General features: G+C 41.2%; 1 protein-coding gene across 1 annotated transcript; it reads left to right on the top strand.

The window, feature by feature from the left end:
- Positions 1-791: 791 nt before the first annotated feature.
- ldlrad2 (low density lipoprotein receptor class A domain containing 2) lies at positions 792-17948 on the top strand. Its single transcript, XM_063033160.1, has 5 exons — positions 792-873; positions 6437-6689; positions 6753-6952; positions 11940-12089; positions 17917-17948. Exons 1-5 carry the CDS (start codon positions 792-794, stop codon positions 17946-17948), a joined length of 717 nt encoding a protein of 238 aa, XP_062889230.1.
- The last annotated feature ends 1893 nt before the right edge of the window (positions 17949-19841 follow it).

The raw sequence follows: 19841 nt of genomic DNA on the forward strand, positions 1-19841 counted from the left end.
GTTGAAATCTTGGGCAAATCCCCATAAGCTTCTAGTACAAAAGGTTCATCCCTAACATGAGTTAAAATATTACAGAATGATAATATTTGTCGAAGACACTCGAATATTCCTTCAGCAAAGATTTTTGAATGTAATATAGTTCTGTAATTAGCAAAGCTTAAATTGTCACCTGGATAGCTGGCACTTGGTTGTTGTGCTTCACCAGATTTCAGTGAAAGGTAGATTGAAATGTTCAGGCTAACAAAATTCATTCTGCGGAAAAAAGGTGACAAACTTGTATTTATATCAGTTCAACAAACTATGAAGGGATATAGACACCATCAGCACAAAGTCTCATGTTGTCTAATATATTGGACTCTCCAGTAGTGGAATGGTTAGTTCTGTATTTTACAGCACAGTGCACTGTCAAGCAGTTAACATTGAGAGAAAGATGTGTCATTGTTTGAGCTGCACTGTGGTTGTCTTTTTGCTCAATTAAACTCATATTGTCTCCATGGTTTCCCCCAAAACACACATTACTGAATGAAATGGACAAAGAAAGACAGTCGGCTCTTTGTGTGCCAAGTATCCTTGTCTTTTGGGATCTCCCACCACATCTTCCCTCCAACAAAAATCTCGATCTGCTTGGAATAATGATAGGACCAACTCTTTCAAAAATTTCTCAAAGAACTGATGAGTTTATTGGTTGGTTGGGACAACAGATCAATCACATAAGAAGGTGGAGCTTAAACAACCTCCCAGTGAAACATATCGTACATCTTTCAGTGTTCAGGAACCATTAGTGCAGGAATATGGAAAAGGACCTGAGAAGATTTCTGCAGCCCAGTCTCTTCCTTGTGCTGTACTTGTCGCACGTGAAGTCCATCCAAACAGGTAATCAACTGACCAGTCCTTTTGAACTAACTTGGTTCAGTAAATTGCACAGCAAGTTCAGAACTCTCCTATTAAATTAATTTAATAAAAATCTGCTTTCTTGACTTTCAGAGTTTACTCTGGCCAATTTGTTTTCTGGACATGGCTGCACCCGTTCTTAATTCCCATTTTAGTGGACTTACTTTATTTTCTATTTGCTTTTTTGACCGTTCATTCATTCAGAAATGTACCATTCTCTTTACTTCATAAAGGACTGCTGTTCAGTTTTTTAACAATTCCTCCTCATTGATGGAGAAGCATGCTGTGCAATTGTTCTGATGTAAAAAAAAGTTATTAGAATTAGAAACTACTTCACATTTCCACCAGGCTTCTGCACAGGCTTCAAATGTTTCCCTTCCTTCTCCCTCGTAACTGGATATTGGTGGAAAATTAATACTTTCCATTTCTTTCATTTTTGTGGATCTTCAGGCAATGTTGATGGGACCATGAGAATATTGACTTTTTCATGGGTCCTATCTCACTGCTGACGATTCACTACTGAACTTGGTTTAGATTAGCTATAGATTAGAAAAGAAACAAAAATATGCATTTTCACAGTGCTGCAATCACTGCCAATCCCAAGGAATTCTACGGCCTATTAAATAACTTTTGAAACATAACCATTTTACATATCTCAAAAAACATACTGTGATAAAGATAAATTAATTTATTTTGTTGATGTTGATTAATCAATAATAAAAAGGTGGTTGGGACTCTAGGAATAACTATTTGGATTGTCCTCAAAGTAGTGCCATAAGCTCTTAATTTTTCCCATGGAGAGCTGACAGAACCTTGATTTAATGTTTTAACTGAAGTAGAACAGTACAGTACTTCCTCATTACTGTAATTAAATCCTAATCTAGATATTTGAGTTCGAGTTTCTAGAATGAAACTTGTACCCATAACATTCTAAATGAGACATTAGGGCTCTGATATTGTAGGAAAGGCAGATGAGCACAGGGCATGGATCAGCACATGGAATTATGACATTGTAGCCAGTAGTGAGACTTGGTTACAGGAGGGGCAGGACGGGCAGGACGGGCAGCTCAATATTCCAGGCTTCCATTGTTTTAGACATGACGGGGTTGTGGCATTACTAGTCAGGGAAAGTGTCATGACAGTGCTCAGTGAGGACACACTGGGGAGCTCATCTAGTGAGGCTTTATGGATGGAACAGAGGAATAAGAAAAGTATGACCATGTTAATGGGGCTATATTATAGACCACCCAACAGTCCACGTGATTTAGAGGAATAAATTTGCAGAGAGATCTCAGTCTGTTGCAAGAAACATAAGGTTGATTTTAACTTTCCACATATTGACTGGGACTCCCATACTGTAAAAGATCTAGAGTCATAGAAAAGTACAGCACAGAAACAGGTCCTTTGGCCCATCTAGTCCTTGCTGAGCCATTTAAACTGCCAACAACCATTGACCTGCACCAGTACCTTAGCCCTACATACCTCCACCATCCATGTACCTATCCAGACTTCCCTTAAACATTGAAATCAAGCTCGCGTGCACCACTTATGCTGGCAGCTCATTCCACACTCTCACACCTTCTGAGTGAAGAAGTTTCCCCTCATGTTCCATTTAAACCTTTCACTTTTCTCCCTTAACCCATGACCTCTGTTTGTAGTCCACCCAACCTCAGTGGAAAAAGCCTGCTTGCATTTACCCTGTCTGTACTAGATGGGATAGAGTTTGTCAAATGTGTTCCGGAAAGTTTCCTTTATCGGTACATAGAAATCCCAATGGAAGAGTGTGCAACACTTGATCTAATATTAGGTAATGAGATAGGGCAGGTGACTGAAGTTTGTGTGGGGGAATGCTTTACATCCTTTAATCATAGTGCCATTAGCTTCAAGATTAATTATGGAGAAGGATAGGTCTGGTCCACAGGTTGAGATGCTATATTGGAGAAAGGCAAATTTCGATGGTATCAGAAAGTATCTGGCAAGTGTGGTTTTCTGGCAAAGGTGTACTTGCTAAATGGGAGGCCTTAAAAAGTGAAATTTTGAAAGTACAAATCTTGGATGTGCCTGTCAGTAAAGATAACAGGTTTAGGGAACCTTGGTTTTCAAGAGATATTGAGGTCCTGGTTAAGATATTAAAAAAGAGAAGGTACATTGTGGGTGTAGGCAGGCAGGGACTGATGAGGTGCTTATGGAGTATAAGAAATGCAAGAGAACACTTAAGAAAGAAATCAGGAGGCTAAAAGAAGGCATGAGGTTGCCTTAGCAGACAAAGTAAAGGAGAATCCTAAGAGATCCTGCAGATAAGTTAAGATCAAAAGGATTGCACGAGACAAAATTGGTCGCCTGGAATACAAGAACGGTAATCTATGCATAGTCAGGAGATGGACACAGAATGTATAAAAATGAGGCAAAGCAGCAATGAAGTCATGGACCCTATACAGATTACAGAAGAGGAAGTGTTTGCTGTGTTGAGACAAGTTAGGGGTGGATGAATCTCCAGGGCCTGTCAAGGTGTTCCCTCGGACCCTGTGGGAGGCAAGTGCAGAAATTGCAGGGGCTCCAGCAGCGATATTTAAATCATCTTTAGCAATAGGTGAGGTATCAGAGGATTGGAGGATAGCTAATGTTATTCCACTGTTTAAGGTAGACCCTAAAGAAAAACCAGGAAAATATAGGCCAATGAGCCTGACATTAATAGTGGGCTAGTTTATTGGAAGGTATTCTAAGGGACCGGATATATGAGTATTTGGATAGACATGGACTGATTAGGGATAATCAGCATGGTAATTTTTGACTAGCTAATCTTTAGAGATTTTCAAGGAAGTTTCCAGAAAATTTGATGAAGGCAAGGCAGTGGATGTTGCAAGGACTTTTTGCAAGGCATTGACAAGGTCCCACATGGGATGTTGGTTAAGAGGGTTCAGTTGCTTGGCATTCAAGAGGAGGTTGTAAATTGGATGAGACATTGCTTTGTGGGAGAATCCAGAGAGTGATAAGAGATGGTTGCCTCACTGATTGAAGGCCTCGGACTAGTGGAGTGCCTCAGGGATCGGTGCCTGGTCTAGTATTATTTGTCATCTATATCAATGATCTGAATGATAATGTGGTTAACTGGATAAGCAAATTTGCAGATAATACCAAAATTGGGGTATAGTGCACAGTGAGGAAAACCGTCAGAGTTTGCATTGGGATCTGGACTAGCTGGAAGAATGGCAGATGGAATTTAATGCAGACAAGTGTGAGGTGTCACAGTTCAGTAGGACCATCCAGGGTAGGACTTACGCAGTGAACAGAGGAGTATGGTAGAACAAAGTGATCTGAGAATACAGGCCCATAATTCATTGAAAATGGCGGCACAGGTAGATAAGGTCTTAAAGAAAGCTTTTCCATAAATCAAAATGTTAAGTACAGAAGTTGGGATGTTATGTTGCAGTTGTATAAAGTGTTGGTGAGGCCTGATTTAGAGTACTGTGTGTAGTTTTGGTCACCTACCTGCAGAAAAGATGTAAACAAGATTGAATGGGTACAGAGAAAATTTACAAAGATGTTGCTGGAACTGGAGGACATGAGTTATAAGGAAAGATCGAATAGGTTAAGACTATATTCCTTGGATCGTAGAAGACTGAGTGAAGATTTGATAGAGGTATACAAAATTATGAGGGATATAGGTAGGGTAAATGCAAGCAGGCTTTTTCCACTGAAGTTGGGTGGAACTACAACTAGAGGTCATGGGTTAAGGGTGAAAGGTGAAAAGTTTAGGAGGAACATGAGGGGAAACTTCTTCAATCAGATGATGAGAGTGTGGAACAAATTGCCAGCGGAAGTTTGTGCATGCAAACTCAATTTCAATTTTTAAGAGAAGTTTGGATAGATACATAGATTGCATGGATATGGAGAGATATTTTTGGGGGGGGTGCAGGTTGATGGGACAAGGCAGCTTAAATGATTCAGCATGGACTAGATGGGCCGAAGGGTCTGTTTCTCTGCTGTACCTTTCTATGACTCTATGACTTTATATCTGAATCATCCGTATCACTGGCAAAGACTGAAGCCATTGTCTTTTGTTTCCATAGCGAACTGTGTTCTATAGCCATAAACACCGTCCCTGTTTTGGAAATTGTTTGAGAATCTGTGACATTGGCATGATATTTCACCCGAGCACAGACCTCAGACTACGTCACCACACTATCAGTAAGACCATCTCTGCAATGTGGCCTGACTCCACCCCTTCTTTTCATTTATTGAACTTTTTTGGTGTTCTTGTAGATGACTATTCCAAGGCATCTTGGCCAGTTTTGCACCCTCCATAAAGTAAAGCTCATCCAGAACTTCATTGCTTATATCCTAACTCTCAACAGGTTCTGGCAATGAACTGAGCTCCATCAACAGTAGCTGATCAGCTCTGTGGTAAAATTATAACTCCTGTTTTGTAAAATAATAACTCCTGTTTTGTAAAATTATAACTCCTGTTTTGCCAAGTGTAAGCAGCTGCTGCGACCCTGTGTTCCAAACTGATGACCTCTAACTGTAGAATGACCGTTGTAAAATGGAGAAAGCTCTGTTTGCCAGCTTTAAAGATTCTTTTTAAAAACGCTACACTTACTGTAGTGAAATTTGCTTATTTCCCAAGGATGTGGCATGATTTGGGAAACAAGGGCATGCATTATGAAAGAGATTGTCCTGAAGATAATGCTTTTCAATGCATTGATCAAACTGAATAGACTCCGAGAAGCTATTAACAATGGATCTAAGGGGTGACAAATTAAATCAGTTTTAAACATTTTTCTGAATGTCCCAATTGAATTTCCCTCAGCCCCTGGAAACCTCAGTAATAAATACTGAGGACACAATAAATGTCAAAGCCCTCCTTGTCATTCATGGGCTGTGTGGTCTGAGGAAAAGGATAATGCTTGATTTAAGCTCTGGCAGGTTTTTCATTAGGATTCCCACATAGCCCTAATAAAGGGACCACTTTATGGCTTTACAACTGTATGCCCCATAGAATACCAGTAACAATAGGTTGCTTCTATTGTCAAAGAAAACCATTTCTACTTCTAGCAATTGCAATAAATATTCCTGTAAATTGAGGAATTTTATGGCAATTCCACTGGATATTTACATCCACTTCTTACAAACAGATCACTTGCTTTATTTTCATTTTTACATCTGCTCTCATATTAATGTTAATCCATCATGTCTGATCATCTTTTGATGGTCAGTCAGCAATGTAACATTCACAAAGGTAGAATATCACTGTAGGATATAAATACTCAGTTTTATGCCTTAGAATTGACTGTATTTCTATTCTATTCTAAAAATGGACCAGAGAAAATGCTTGTATGACAATAAAATGCAGCATTTTATTTTAGAAGAAATAACACCCTGCCTAGAATCAATAAATAATATATAAGCCACATAGACAGCCACATAAATAATATCTTTTTCACTTTTTGTTAATGATGATAGGTGAATGAAGCAGATTGAATGTACATGAATAATGTTAATTATTTTATACCAATAATTCAATTGTGTTTTCTGTTGCTCCAAGTTAATCTGGTGGATTTCTGTGGACAGACCATCAGGGCTGATGGGATCATTGTCAACTCACACCAAGAAGCTCAGAAGTACTATTTTGTCACAGTCGGGACTGATTGTAGATTTACGGTGCAAGCCGTTTCGCCAAAGGACAAAGTTCATTTCCAGTTTAGATACTTTTTGGTATATAGCCTGCTGAGAGAGTCTTCTATCCTTCAGCCCCTGACCTTGCCTCCTCACCTGCAGCGCAATGCAACAGGACCTCTATCCCTTCTAAACACCAGTAGGTCTCGGAGAGGAGTTATCTTGCCACTCAGAGGAGAGATCACTGACACATGCAATGCTGGATCATACGTGCAATTTTATGATGGTAAGGATAGAACTTCTTCACCAATTGGCTCTCTTTTATGTGGAAAGAACATCCCCAAGCCAATTTTATCAACTGGCAACTACCTAACTCTGAGACTGGTCACCAGAGGTCAACAGCCCAGGGTGGACTTTATTGGACATTTCACATCTTACAGGCCTGGTGAGAACTTTTCAGCTAACTTTTTTGTTAATATTGTCACCAGTATTTTTTTTCTCTTTGGGTACTGTCACTATTCAATGAGATTTACAGGAATTAGTTATTTCCTGCTTATCATTGCTGCCTGCCGCACCTCTAACAGGGCTCTTCGGTCAGCTGCGGAGTCATCAGTCAGGGACCACTGCTCACTGATGTTTCAAAATTTAAGAAATTATCTTGGTGTTTGTTCATGATATATAGGCATTGCTGATAAGTCCAGATTTACTGCCCGGTCTACTTGGATGTAATAATAGAAGGAGGAATGATTTGGTTCTTGAGGTTACAGATTGTGGTCAAATACATGTCTTCTCTGATGATGGCCAACACAATTGCATGAATACTCCTCCAGCCTGCGCTGTAAAATCAGCCCTTCACTCCCTGTAACATTGCCAGGAACAGGGAGTTCTGCATAAGATAGGTTGTGAGGTCATGATCTTGCCTAGCTTTCCCGTGTTGGGAGGGTGACAGGTTTGTAAATTATAATGTGCACAGATAAGGTGAATAGTCACAGTTTTTTCCCCAGCTTAGGAGAATCTGAAACTAGAGAGCATAGATTTAGGACAAGAGCAGAAAGATTTAAAAGGAACCTGAGCTTTTTCACTCAGAGGGTGGTGAGTAAATGGAACAAGCTGCCTGAGGAAAAAGTAGAGGCTACTTAAATTGTAACATTTAAATAGGATAAGAAATGTTTAGTCCCTGAGGAAAAGTGAGATGCATCAAACGTATAGTGCAGAAGGTGAAATTATCAGAACAGATTTGCTGGAGACAAAGAAGTTTGGAGAATGGTTCAGATTTCTTCAGGTTGTGGTAGTCTGTGTCTTGTGGTGGATATTGATTGGAAACCTACGTCCTGAAATGAGATGGAGAAATTGAGGATGAAGGAGGCTATTCGGCCTGCAGAATCTGTACCACCTCTATGGCATAGCAATCCAGCTAGTCCACCACTCCACTGGCCCTCTCCCCACTCTGCCTTCTGCCTACTATTTATATAGCTCCATGTTGAATGCAGTAATTCAATAATTCAAAGTTCAAAGTACATTTATTATCAAAGTATGTATACATTATACAACCTTGAGATTCATCTCCCTGGAGGCAGCCACCAAACAAGAAACCCAAAACAACCCATTAAAAAAAATCCAACGAACATCCAATGTGCAGAGAGAGAGAGAGAGAGAGAAAGAAAGAAAGAAATCATACAAACAGTAAAAGCATGCTGACAGCATTCAGAACAGAAGTGAGTGGATAGACACGAAGCCTGGAGCAGCTGGAGCAGACCGATTGACCTCAGGCTCAGTGCAGTGAAGAGCAGAGCAGTGAGCAGAACTGGCCCAGCCCTCACCTCCAGTCCCAACACCCTGCTTTTTCAATCCATCCGGCCTGGCCTTTAAATCATCCAAAAGCTCAATAAGGCTGAACTATTAACCTGTGGAGTGCTCTGCAGACGCTAACTATATATAAAGCAAAATTTCAAAGAAAACTATTGTCTTCTCTGTAACATTCTCTGATGTCTCTTTGGTACATTATTTAGTGTTTTGAGCACAATTACACAGAAACAGAGAAAAGTACAGCAAAGGAATAAGCTCTTCTACCCACTGAGTTTGTTTAAAATAATTAAACTAATTCCATCTCCATTCAAGTAGAAGGAAGGATAGGATTTAATTATTCCCATAAGTGTTTACTGGATGGATGTGCATGGGATGGTTCAAACTGGATAATTCAAGTGTATTCAAAGTTTTCTATGTTGTAATATTAACTCCATACAAAGTAATTTATTTATTCAAAATAAGCAGACAAATTGTAGAAATACTCAGCAGGCCAGGCTGCATCTGTAGGAAGAAAAACGGTTCAGATCAAAGACTCTTCATTGGAAGGTCTTTGACCTGAAATGTTAGTTTGGTTTCTCTTCCCACAGATTTGGTCTGACCTGCTAAATAATTCTGGAATTTTCTTTTTTTATCTGTTTTCTGTTTTGATTTTAACTTCTTTATTCACTTGCCTATAAGACTTGCCTGATCAGTACTGACTTCGGGTCCCAGCATTTCTAATGCATGATATTAGCTGCTTGTTAAGTATCCTGTTTGATGATGAATGATTGTGCAAAACAATTTAACAGAATAATTGAAGATTTTTTTGTTATACAAAATAAGGAGAGATGAGAATCAGTTTTATTATCACTGGCGTGTCGTTAAATTTGTTAACTTAGCAGCAGCAGTTCAATGCAATACATAATATAGAAGGAAAAAAATAATAAATAAATAAGTAAATCAATTATAGTATATGTATATTGAATAGATTAAAAATTGTGTAAAAACAGAAATAGTATATATTGAAAAAGGAGGTAGTGTTCACAGGTTCAATGTCCATTTAGGAATCAGATGGCAGAGGGGAAGAAGCTGTACCTGAATTGCTGAGTTTGTGTCTTCAGGCTTGTGTACCTCCTATCTGATGGTAACAGTGAGAAAAGAGCATGCCCTGGGTGTTGGAGGTCCTTAATAATGGATACTGCCTTTCTGAGACATCGCTTCTTGAAGATATCCTGGGTACTAGTAGCCAACATGAAGCCGACTAAATTTTCAACCCTCTGCGGCTTCTTTTGGTCCTGTGCAGTAGTTCCGCGCACCCCCCCCCCCATACCAGACAGTGATGCAGCCTGTCAGAATGCTCTTCATGGACCATCTATAGAAGTTTTGAGTGTTTTTGTTGATATACGAAATCTCTTCAAACTCCTAATGAAGTATAGCCACTGTCTTGCCTCCTTTATAGCTGCATCAGAATGTTGGGACCAGGTTAGATCCTCAGAGATCTTGACACCCCGGAACTTGAAACTGTTCACTCTCTCCACTTCCGATCCCTCTATGAGGATTGGTATGTGTTCCTTCATCTTAACCTTCCTGAAGTCCACAATCAGCTCTTTCGTCTTACTAACATTGAGTGCAATGTTGTTGCTCTGACACCACTCCACTAGTTGCATATCTCATTCCTGTACACCCTCTCGTCACCACCTGAGATTCTACCAACAATGGTTATATCATCAGCAAATTTGTAGATGGTATTTGAGCTATGCCTAGCCACACAGTCATGGGTGATGTATCAAGTAGAGCTGCAACTTCCAGGTTCAACTCACATTCAGTACTGACCTCTGTGTGGAGTTTGCACATTCTCAGTGTGTTCACATTGGTTTCCCACTCATGTTCAGTCCCATTCCACATCCCATGGACAGGCAAAATAGTAAGGCAGTCAACTGACCACCGTAATTTGCACCCTGTGTAAGTTGACGATAAAATTGATGGAAATTAGTTAGAGAATGGGATTACACTGTAAATCAGCCAAATGTCCTCTTTCTGTGTTGGAATTAAGTTCAGAAATATTCCTACTTAACCCCGTTGTTGGAAATCTTCAGTTATTGGAATGATTTGATATTATTAAACTGGGACTGCAAGTTTGGTCCTCTGGGCATTTCACAACCAATTCATTATTTGGTCAAACTTCCATTTGAATACTTGAAATTGAAACTGTTTTTGTAAAGGTGCTGCTGGAGTTGACAGTTCCATGGGAAGATAGCTTGGAAGAGGCCTTTGAAAGGAAGCTCTCCAAGTACGCAGGACTGGTCAGCAACTGTCAGCAGGCTGGATGGAGAGCGAGGTGTCTCCCAGTGGAGGTTGATTGTAGGGGATTCATAGCCCGTTCTTTAGTTACAGCCTTCAGCATTTTGGGCATCGAGGGAGAGAGGAAGAGGAGAGCCATCTGCAGTACCACTGATGCGGCAGAGAGGGCCTCAAGATGGTTGTGGCTCCAAAGAGGGGCGCCATGTAGTCATAAGTAGCTAGCCATCTGGACACAAGCTGGGGTCTGATCAGCCCCGGCTGGGTCACTTGGAGGAGGTTGTATGATGTTGAAAGACCCGAAACACCCAGTGACTCCAGGAACATCACTGAATATGTGTCCAGAAGCATCAATAGATGTATGTACACAGCAGTAAAGAGATTAAAGTAATTTGTGTATACAAGTTTGAATAACATGGACACAAGCTCTAGCCAATATGTAGACCCATAGATTGAGTTTTGAAGTATCTTTCCTAATTACAATCACCACCTCATTAAAAAAAACTACTATCACTTTATCTTATGCATTATGTAAAACCACACATTTTCCCAGAAATCAGTCCAATGAAGTTTTGTTTTAGTCCATCCAAGGCACATTTTTCCTAAACATTCTATTTTTACTCAATAATTCTTTACTTGGAAGTATAATGGAAGAAGGAGAAGATGGCGGCGTGACGCAGCTTGCAGCGGCCACTCCGGTGGTGATCTCTGTAATCTGTCAAGTCGGGTGCCGTGCACAATTCTGATTTGATGGAAACAGATGTGAGAGAACGGAGGAACATCTGGAGAAACTTATGAGATGCCTTTTTCGCTGCCGCTGTTACTGTGTGATCCTGAATCTCCGAAGGGGAAGGCCCCGAATCCTTGGCTTTGCTCGTTGCTCGGCGGCCGGGACGGGGTCAAAGCGCTCGGCTGAGATGGTGCTCGGTGTCGAAGGGCTGATCGGAGACTCAAAGTTTTCGGACAGACTCAGAGTCGGTTGGGGTCGGGTGCCTCCAATGCATCGACAGTTGTCGGTGCCTGGAGGTTTATGGCAGAGAGAGTTTCTACTTTCTGTCGCCTGCTATCGGGGATTATAGGGAGTCAATCAGAACTTTGAGACTTTTCTTTACCGTCCCATCGTCTGTTCTTTATCAAATTATGGTACTGCTTTTCACTGGTGTAACTATATGTTATAATTATGTGGTCTTGTCAGTGTTAGTCTTTGGTTTGTCCTGTTTTTTTGTGATATCACTCTGGAGGAACATTGTATCATTTCTTAATGCATGTATGCATTTCTAAATGACAATAAACGAGGACTGAGAGTCCTCATAATCTAATATCTGAAACTTTCAAATACTTAATCACAGGTTTGAAATCTTCAGAGTGCAGTGGAGAGGCATATTTTCAATACCAAAATGGAAACTGTATTCCGATGAGTCTGGTCTGTGATTCAGAAAGTATTGACAACTGTAGTGATGCAAGTGATGAGTCAGCATTTCTTCCAGACAAATGTAGAGGTAAGACCAACATATTTGGTTTGGCATAAGTTAATATTAGAACATCTGTCTGTCTACCGATGCGGATGTTGGTGACCATGGTTTGCCATATAGATCTATCCTTCGTTTTTTGGATGACTTCCATTTCCTCGATGTGTAGCCACTTGGCTATGCTTTTGATGTACATAAGCCGAGGTCTTCCTCTAGGTTTACTCCCCTCAATCTTTCCAGAGAGTATGAGTTTTTCTAGTTCATCTTTCTGCACGATATGCCCTAGAAATCTGAGTTGTCTTTCTCTTATTGTTGGTGTGAGTGATCGAACTGCTTGGGCTCTTCTGAGAACTTCTTCATTTGATGTGTCTGTGGTTCATGATATTTTTAACATTCTCCTGTAGAACCATAATTCTGCTGCTTCTAGTCTCTTTTCCATTGCTGGAGAAATGATCCAGCATTCACTTCCATAAGTCAGGATAGAATAAATGTAGCACTGCAGTATTCTGTTTTTAGTGTACGTGCTCATCTTTCTGTCTGTTAATATGGTCTTCATTTTTTGGAAAGCTTCTTTCGCTATTGCTGTTCTGTATTTGATATCTGTGTCGCACCTGCCATTACTTGTTATTAGGCTGCCAAGATATTTGAATTTGTTGACTTGTTTGATGTTTGTATTTCTGATCTTGATCACACATTGTGGGATGTTTGTCTTTCTGGAGATGACCATGCTTTCTGTCTTCTTGGTGTTGGTTGAGAGGCCTCTGTGATTACTTTCTGCTGCCACTATAGTGAGTAGTTCTTGAAGTTTTGTTTCTGAGTCAGCTATTAGTATGATGTCATCAGTATATCTGATGTTATTTATATTATGGCCTCCAATTGTGAACCCTTTGATGTATTTGATACTTCTCAAGATATTTTCACTATACAGGTTGAATAAGTCTGGTGAAAAGACACAGCCTTGCCTGACTCCTCTCATGATATTCACACACTCACTCACTTCTCTTTCTATTCTGATGGTTGCTCTCTGGTCCCAGTATAAGTTTCTTAAGAAACGCATATCTTTCCCATCTATGTCAAGATCTTGAAGCGTTTCCAGAAGATCTTGCTGTTTGACAGTGTCAAAAGCTTTTGTATAGTCAATGAAACATAGGTAGATGTCTTTTTGTACCTGGATGGCTCGTTCGCCGATCATCTGTAGCATGAAAGTTGCATTTCTGGTTCCAGAGTTTTCCACAAAGCTGCATTGTTCTTTACTGATTTCTGGTTTTATACAGCATTAGAACATACAAGAAAATAATGCATATCTCTGTGCCAATACTGGATTAAACCTATAATATGGTTAGAAGCAGAAATAATTCTGAATGATCTTAATTTAACATGAAACAATTTATCTTTATTACCATTTTCAAAATAATTATTGCACCAGCTGAGCCAGTAGGTTAATCTCGATCTAGATTGCAATGATAAAGTTGTCTTCAGACTATTGGCTGTAAAGTCATCAATTAGTATAATCAACATCCAGCTTAGCACAAATCATCCTATATTATTTTTCTGTCCCTTAGTACCACTGGTATTCAAAGCTGTATCTAATTCAGTCCTGGTGTATTCAACTAAAGCGTTAATATCCCTCTGATGTAGAGACGGAACGGATTTGTAACTCTGAATGAAATATGTCTTCCTCATTCCAATTCTAAATGGTTAACTGCTGATTTCGAGTTTGACCTTTCTCCCTGGCCAGACAAAGCATGCTTTCTAGCATTCACTATTTTAATCATTTCAATGGAATTCTTCAAGTCTCTAAAAAAAACATAGGGCTTGGTGACTCAACTTTGTCTCACAGAACCACATATCTTTTCAGAAATCAGAAAGGTGAACCTTTGTCATAGTCCATCCAATGCATATAATTGCTTGCTGAGTAGCTATAAATCTTTTTTTAGAGATGATTTGTTTAATAATTTGTCCAGTAACATATTTATAGAAAATACTTCATTTTGATTGTTAAATGATATTTTTGTCTGGAAAGGCTTATTAATTTTTAATTGCATTTGCTTTCATTACAATTTTTAAAAAATAAGTTCAACCTAATCTGCTTTATGCATAATGGGTTGAGCAGATGGCAGCCATGTTGAAAAAGCTAGTGACAGGCACATTTGTCTCTGGGGCAGAAAGTTGTGAATTTAAGCCCGACTCCACAGACTTAAGAACCTGCTCTGGATTGTTTCAATTATATACTGAAGGATGGCTCCAATAATGAAGGTATTGCTGCGAACACGAGGAAATCTGCAGATGCTGGAGATTCAAGCAATGCACACAAAATGCTGGTGGAACGCAGCAGGCCAGGCAGCATCCATAGGAAAAAGCACAGTTGTTTCAGGCCCGAGACCCTTCGTCAAGACTAACTAAAAGAAGAGATAGTAAGAGATTTGAAAGTGGGAGGGGGAGGGGGAGATCCAAAATAATAGGAGAAGACAGGAGGGGGAGGGATAGAGCCAAGAGCTGGAAAGTTGATCGGCAAAAGGGATACAAGGCTGGAGAAGGGAGAGGACCATAGGATGGGAGGCCTAGGGAGAAAGAAAGGGGTAGGGGAGCACCAGAGGAAGATGGAGAGCAAGCATGGGGTTATTGTGAGAGGGACAGAGAGAGAAGGAAGAGAGAGAGAAGAAAAAAAAAGGGGGGGAAATAAATAAAGAAATAAACAAACAAACAAGGGATGGGGTGAGAACAGTAGGTGGGGCATTAACAGAAGTTTGAGAAGTCAATGTTCATGCCATCTGATTGGAGGCTACCCAGACGGAATATAAGGTGTTGTTCCTCCAACCTGAGTGTGGCTTCATCTTGACAGTAGAGGAGGCCATGGATAGAAATATCAGAATGGGAATGGGACATGGAATTAAAATGTGTGGCCACTGGGAGATTTTGCTTTCTCTGGCGTCCTGGAATGAGAAGACTATAACTATAAGCCTACTGACTCTCACAGCTACCTGGTCTATTCCTCTTCCCATCCTGTCTCCTGCAAAAATGCCATCCCCTTCTCGCAATTCCTCCGTCTCTGCCGCATCTGCTCTCAGGATGAGACCTTTCCTTCCAGGACGAAGGAGATGTCTTCCTTTTTTAAAGAAAGGGGCTTCCCTTCCTCCACCATCAACTTCGCTCTCAAACACATCTCTCCCATTTCACGCACATCTGCTCTCACCCCATCCCCCCGCCACCCCACTAGGGATAGGGTTCCCCTTGTCCTCACCTACCATCCCACCAGCCTCCGGGTCCAACATATTATTCTCCGTAACTTCCGCCATCTCCAACGGGATCCCACCACTAAGCACATCTTTCCCTCCCCCTCCCTTTCTGCTTTCCGCAGGGATCGCTCCCTGCGTGACTCCCTTGTCCATTCGTCCTGCCCATCCCTTCCCACCGATCTCCCTCCTGGCACTTATCCTTGTAAGCGGAACAAGTGCTACACATGCCCTTACACTTTCTCCCTCACCACCATTCAGGGCCCCAGACAGTCCTTCCAGGTGAGGCGACACTTCACCTGTGAGTCAGCTGGGGTGATATACTGCGTCCAGTGCTCCCGGTGTGGCCTTCTATATATTGGCGAGACCCAACGCAGACTGGGAAACTGTTTTGCTGAACAACTACACTCTGTCTGCCAGAGAAAGCAGGATCTCCCAGTGGCCACACATTTTAATTCCACATCCCATTCCCATTCTGATATGTCTATCAATGGCCTCCTGTACTGTCAATATGAAGCTACACTCAGGTTGGAGGAACAACACCTTATATTCCGTCTGGGTAGCCTCCAACCTGATGGCATGAACATCGACTTCTCTAACTTCCGTTAATGCCCCACCTCCTGTTCTCACCCCATCCCTTATTTATTTATTTTCCCCTTTATTTTCTCTCTCTCTCCTTTTTTGCTCTCTGTCCCTCTCACAATTACTCCTTGCTTGCTCTCCAATCTTCCTCTGGGCTCCCCTCCCCCTTTCTTTCTCCCTAGGCCTCCCGTCCCATGATCCTCTCCCTTCTCCAGCCTTGTATCCCTTTTGCCAATCAACTTTCCAGCTCTCGGCTCCATCCCTCCCCCTCCTGTCTTCTCCTATCATTTCGGAACTCCCCCTCCCCCTTCCACTCCCACTTTCAAATCTCTTACAATCTCTTCTTTCAGTTAGTCCTGACGAAGGGTCTCGGGCCCGAAACGTCGACTGTGCTTCTTCCTATGGATGCTGACTGGCCTGTTGCGTTCCACCAGCATTTTGTGTGTGTGTTGCCTGAAGGTATTGCCTTTTGATTGAGATGTTAAGGTGAGGTCCTTTCTGGTCTATTAAGGTCAAGATAAAAACATGAGTTGTCTTTAGTTTCCTGGTCACATTTATCCCATAAACAATCCCAGGTAAAAAGAGCGGCTTGCAAAATTTAAGTTGCAAACAAGGAGGGCATGATCACATTGCTGTATACAGATGAATGGTTGCTACTTTTTCACAAGGATTACATTTGAATAGTATTTCAAGGCTATAAACAACTTGGGATGACTCTGAAGTCAGGAAAATAATTAAAGGAGTACCAAGTTCTTCCTTCTATGGCGTTCTGTTTATGATATCTGAGAAGAGCCATGGTTAGAGATTAACAAGGAATTTCACATAAAGTCATAAAAATCCCATCTGATCCTCATTTTCTAGCAAAAGGTTAATCTCTCCCCAGTAACTGATTTTTTTCAGTAGCTATGTATTCACTTGGTAATATTATCACATGAAATGAGAAATACCTATACAGTATTATCTATAAGCCTCAGATCAAGAGCACCATGGAGCACTCATTAGCTGAATAATGTTTTGTTCTTTAACTGCTATAACAACATCTCTCAGGAATTTTGGACTTTTCATAATAGAGCAGTTTATCTGATATGGACTTCTGCTTTGAAAACAATATCAATTTCCTTCACCATGGCCAGATCTGTCTGGATTTCTGCTTTGGAGATCTTATGTCCAGTAAGATGTTGGAGCATTTGGATTCAGCGGCCAAAGGCTTTTTGTTTCTTTGTTAAATGTCTTTTTTATGATAGCAAGACAATGCTAGACTCTAAGAACTTGGCGTACTGCAGGTCTACCCCATCAGTGAGCTGTTCGTTGGTGGAAGTGCTGGACTGGGAACAAGCCATGTTGTCGCCTGCTACAGGAAAACATCAAAAGCATTGGAGTTGTTGCACAAAGGCAGTGTGCAGTGTAACCATGGGGAATTGTCTTGGATGTTTCTCTTGCAATCATGAGACCCTGTCAGACATTGATAATGTAAGGTGAGGCAGGACTGTTTCCCTTGTTTAGTTGCCTCAGTTGCAGCAAAGACTAGGTCTCAAGCCACGAGCTTGCCTGCTGCTGCAGTCTGGGAGATGTTGGAGGCGGTGTAGCATGGCATTGATGCTCTGTTAGGGAACTGGCCATGCCTGTTGGTGCTGCCCTCTGGTGTTTGATAGGTGATATGACATGCTGGTTTGTGTGCATTTGCACACTGCCGAGAACTGTGCCATCAATTTTTGGGACATGTCACTCAGGGACTTGGGCTACATGTATGTTTTGCTGCGTGACTATGATTTTTGCTATTTTGAATGTACTCTGTATGTTTTGCACCTTGGCTTCAGAGGAGTGCTATCTTTTTTGCTGTATTCATGCATCGTTGAATGAAAGTTAAACTTGAATTTAAATTTGATTTGATTTGACTATCCCAAGATCCATTGGAATAAAAACAGAAAGGACTAAAAATACTCAGTAGTTCAGGTAATGTCCTTAGGACATGAAACAGTGGGCGTTTTCCTCAGAATATCAAGACCTGCTGCACTCATCCCCTCTGTGATCATCTCCTTCAGATGATCCTGTGCACTGTGCCAGGATCATCTGAAGGAGAGCTTCCAGGTGAGGCAACAATTCACTTGCAGCTCCTACAACTTTATCTACTGCATTCCACTTCTGCAAATTAGATGACTGCTTTTACTTTCCTTTCCCATAACTCCCCTCCAAACCCCATCACCCATTTTCATTCACTTCCATTTCCCATCCACACAACTTACCTTCCAGATCCCATTTGACACCTGGTTTCACCTGCCCTTCTTCGCTCCCTTAATGGTTCCATTATCAACTTCCTTACTGATCAGATTCCAGCAATGGTAGCCATTATGTTCCAACTTATCTCCCTCCATCAGATATCTCTACCTTCACTCTCCCCTCTCCTCACCTGGTTTCATCTACTCTTAAGTTTTTTTGTCTGGATCCACTTATCACTCACCTGCCTCTGCCTGGTTCCTTCTGACCAGGTTCCTCCTCAGTCAGTTTATCAAACCTCCACCTCTCCTCTTTGTTGGGGCATATTCTGGATTTAGGGTATATAGCAAATACTAAGTTCAACAGCAGCCATGCAGGTTGAATTTAAAATGCAGCTCAGAACAATGGGTTTCCTGGAGCTGCAAGTTGGGGTCAATTGCAAACAAAGAAAAACTCCGCTTAGATCTTAGATGCCTGCATAGAGTCAGTGGGGATTAACATTCATTTTTGGGTGTCTGGAGTGTAGGTGCGAAGAGGATGGTGCTTGAAAACTATATGTAATTCAAAGGAAGCATTGTAGATACATTGTAAATATAGAATTGTTCTGTTGTTACCTTTGATCCTTAGCATAAAAAGTCATGTAGTATTGAGTCAAACAGGCCTCTTCTTCTAAGAGGGTCTCGAATATGATGCCTGTATACTCGATTTGCTAGAATAAAGGCTTCTATATCCACTAGCTTCAGTGTCTCTCTGGTGACTTTGTTTACAGTTACATCATCTGGGGGCTCAACCAGGATATGTTTGTATCTCATCGTGTGGCCAGTGATCTCAGCAGTCTGAGTGAGTGAGTATTTTCTTACTGAGTGGGTGTGGGTGAGCACCCACACACGTTTCTGTTCAGGTCGGTGACCATGGGATCACAAAGTATCACAGACATAGTGGACAGCTGAACTGGTGGATATAAAAGTCGTGTGGTATGTGTGCTTATGTCAAAGGCTAGACATTTTTGTGCTAATTTGGCGAGACAGGGCCACCTGTTGCGAAGGGTGGTTACTGACCATTTGGGACACAAGCGGAATGTGTGTATGCTCGTTCGGGGAACCGTGTAGTAGCAGACACATTTGTGAGTGTGCTTGTGTGTTTTACAAATAAATCTGTAATCTTGATGTAACAGTATTAAATGCAAAGGATACAACAGCATTCTGAGTTCAGACACAAATAAGTGGCAGATTGCAGAGTACGTACTCTGTGGTTTTAAGTAAGTACTGTTCAATTTTTATCCATCATTTATATTTTGCACAGTGTGGGAATTACTGTGAAGATACTTGAGGGGAATTACTGTGAAGATATTTGAGGGAGAGGCTGTACCCAGATGTATCTGTCAGAATGGCACCAACTGAAGTCAGACAATGTTAGATCAAGAATCCTGATGACCCAAGCCAGTCTTTGACTTTGATTACAACCATCCATAAGCCCTTCGCTCCTGGGGAGAAGCAGAGCATTTTATCAGAGTTGCCCTCACTTAAGGTCACCAGTGGGAATACAGAATTCTGTTGCAAGCTCAAGGAAATGATTGAAATTGACCAGATGCACCCTAAAGATATACATGTGTTGGTAAAAACAAAGTACCTGAGGAATATGTGGGACAGTATGACCCAGAGGGTGCAAGATGGTACACGGACAACTACTGGGAACACCCCAGGTCCTTGAGTTTGAGGGAGTGCAGATTCCTGTAGATTTTTGGGTATGCCCT

The sequence above is a fragment of the Mobula hypostoma genome, chromosome 25 (assembly GCF_963921235.1).
Source record: "Mobula hypostoma chromosome 25, sMobHyp1.1, whole genome shotgun sequence".
Classification (NCBI taxonomy): domain Eukaryota; kingdom Metazoa; phylum Chordata; class Chondrichthyes; order Myliobatiformes; family Myliobatidae; genus Mobula; species Mobula hypostoma.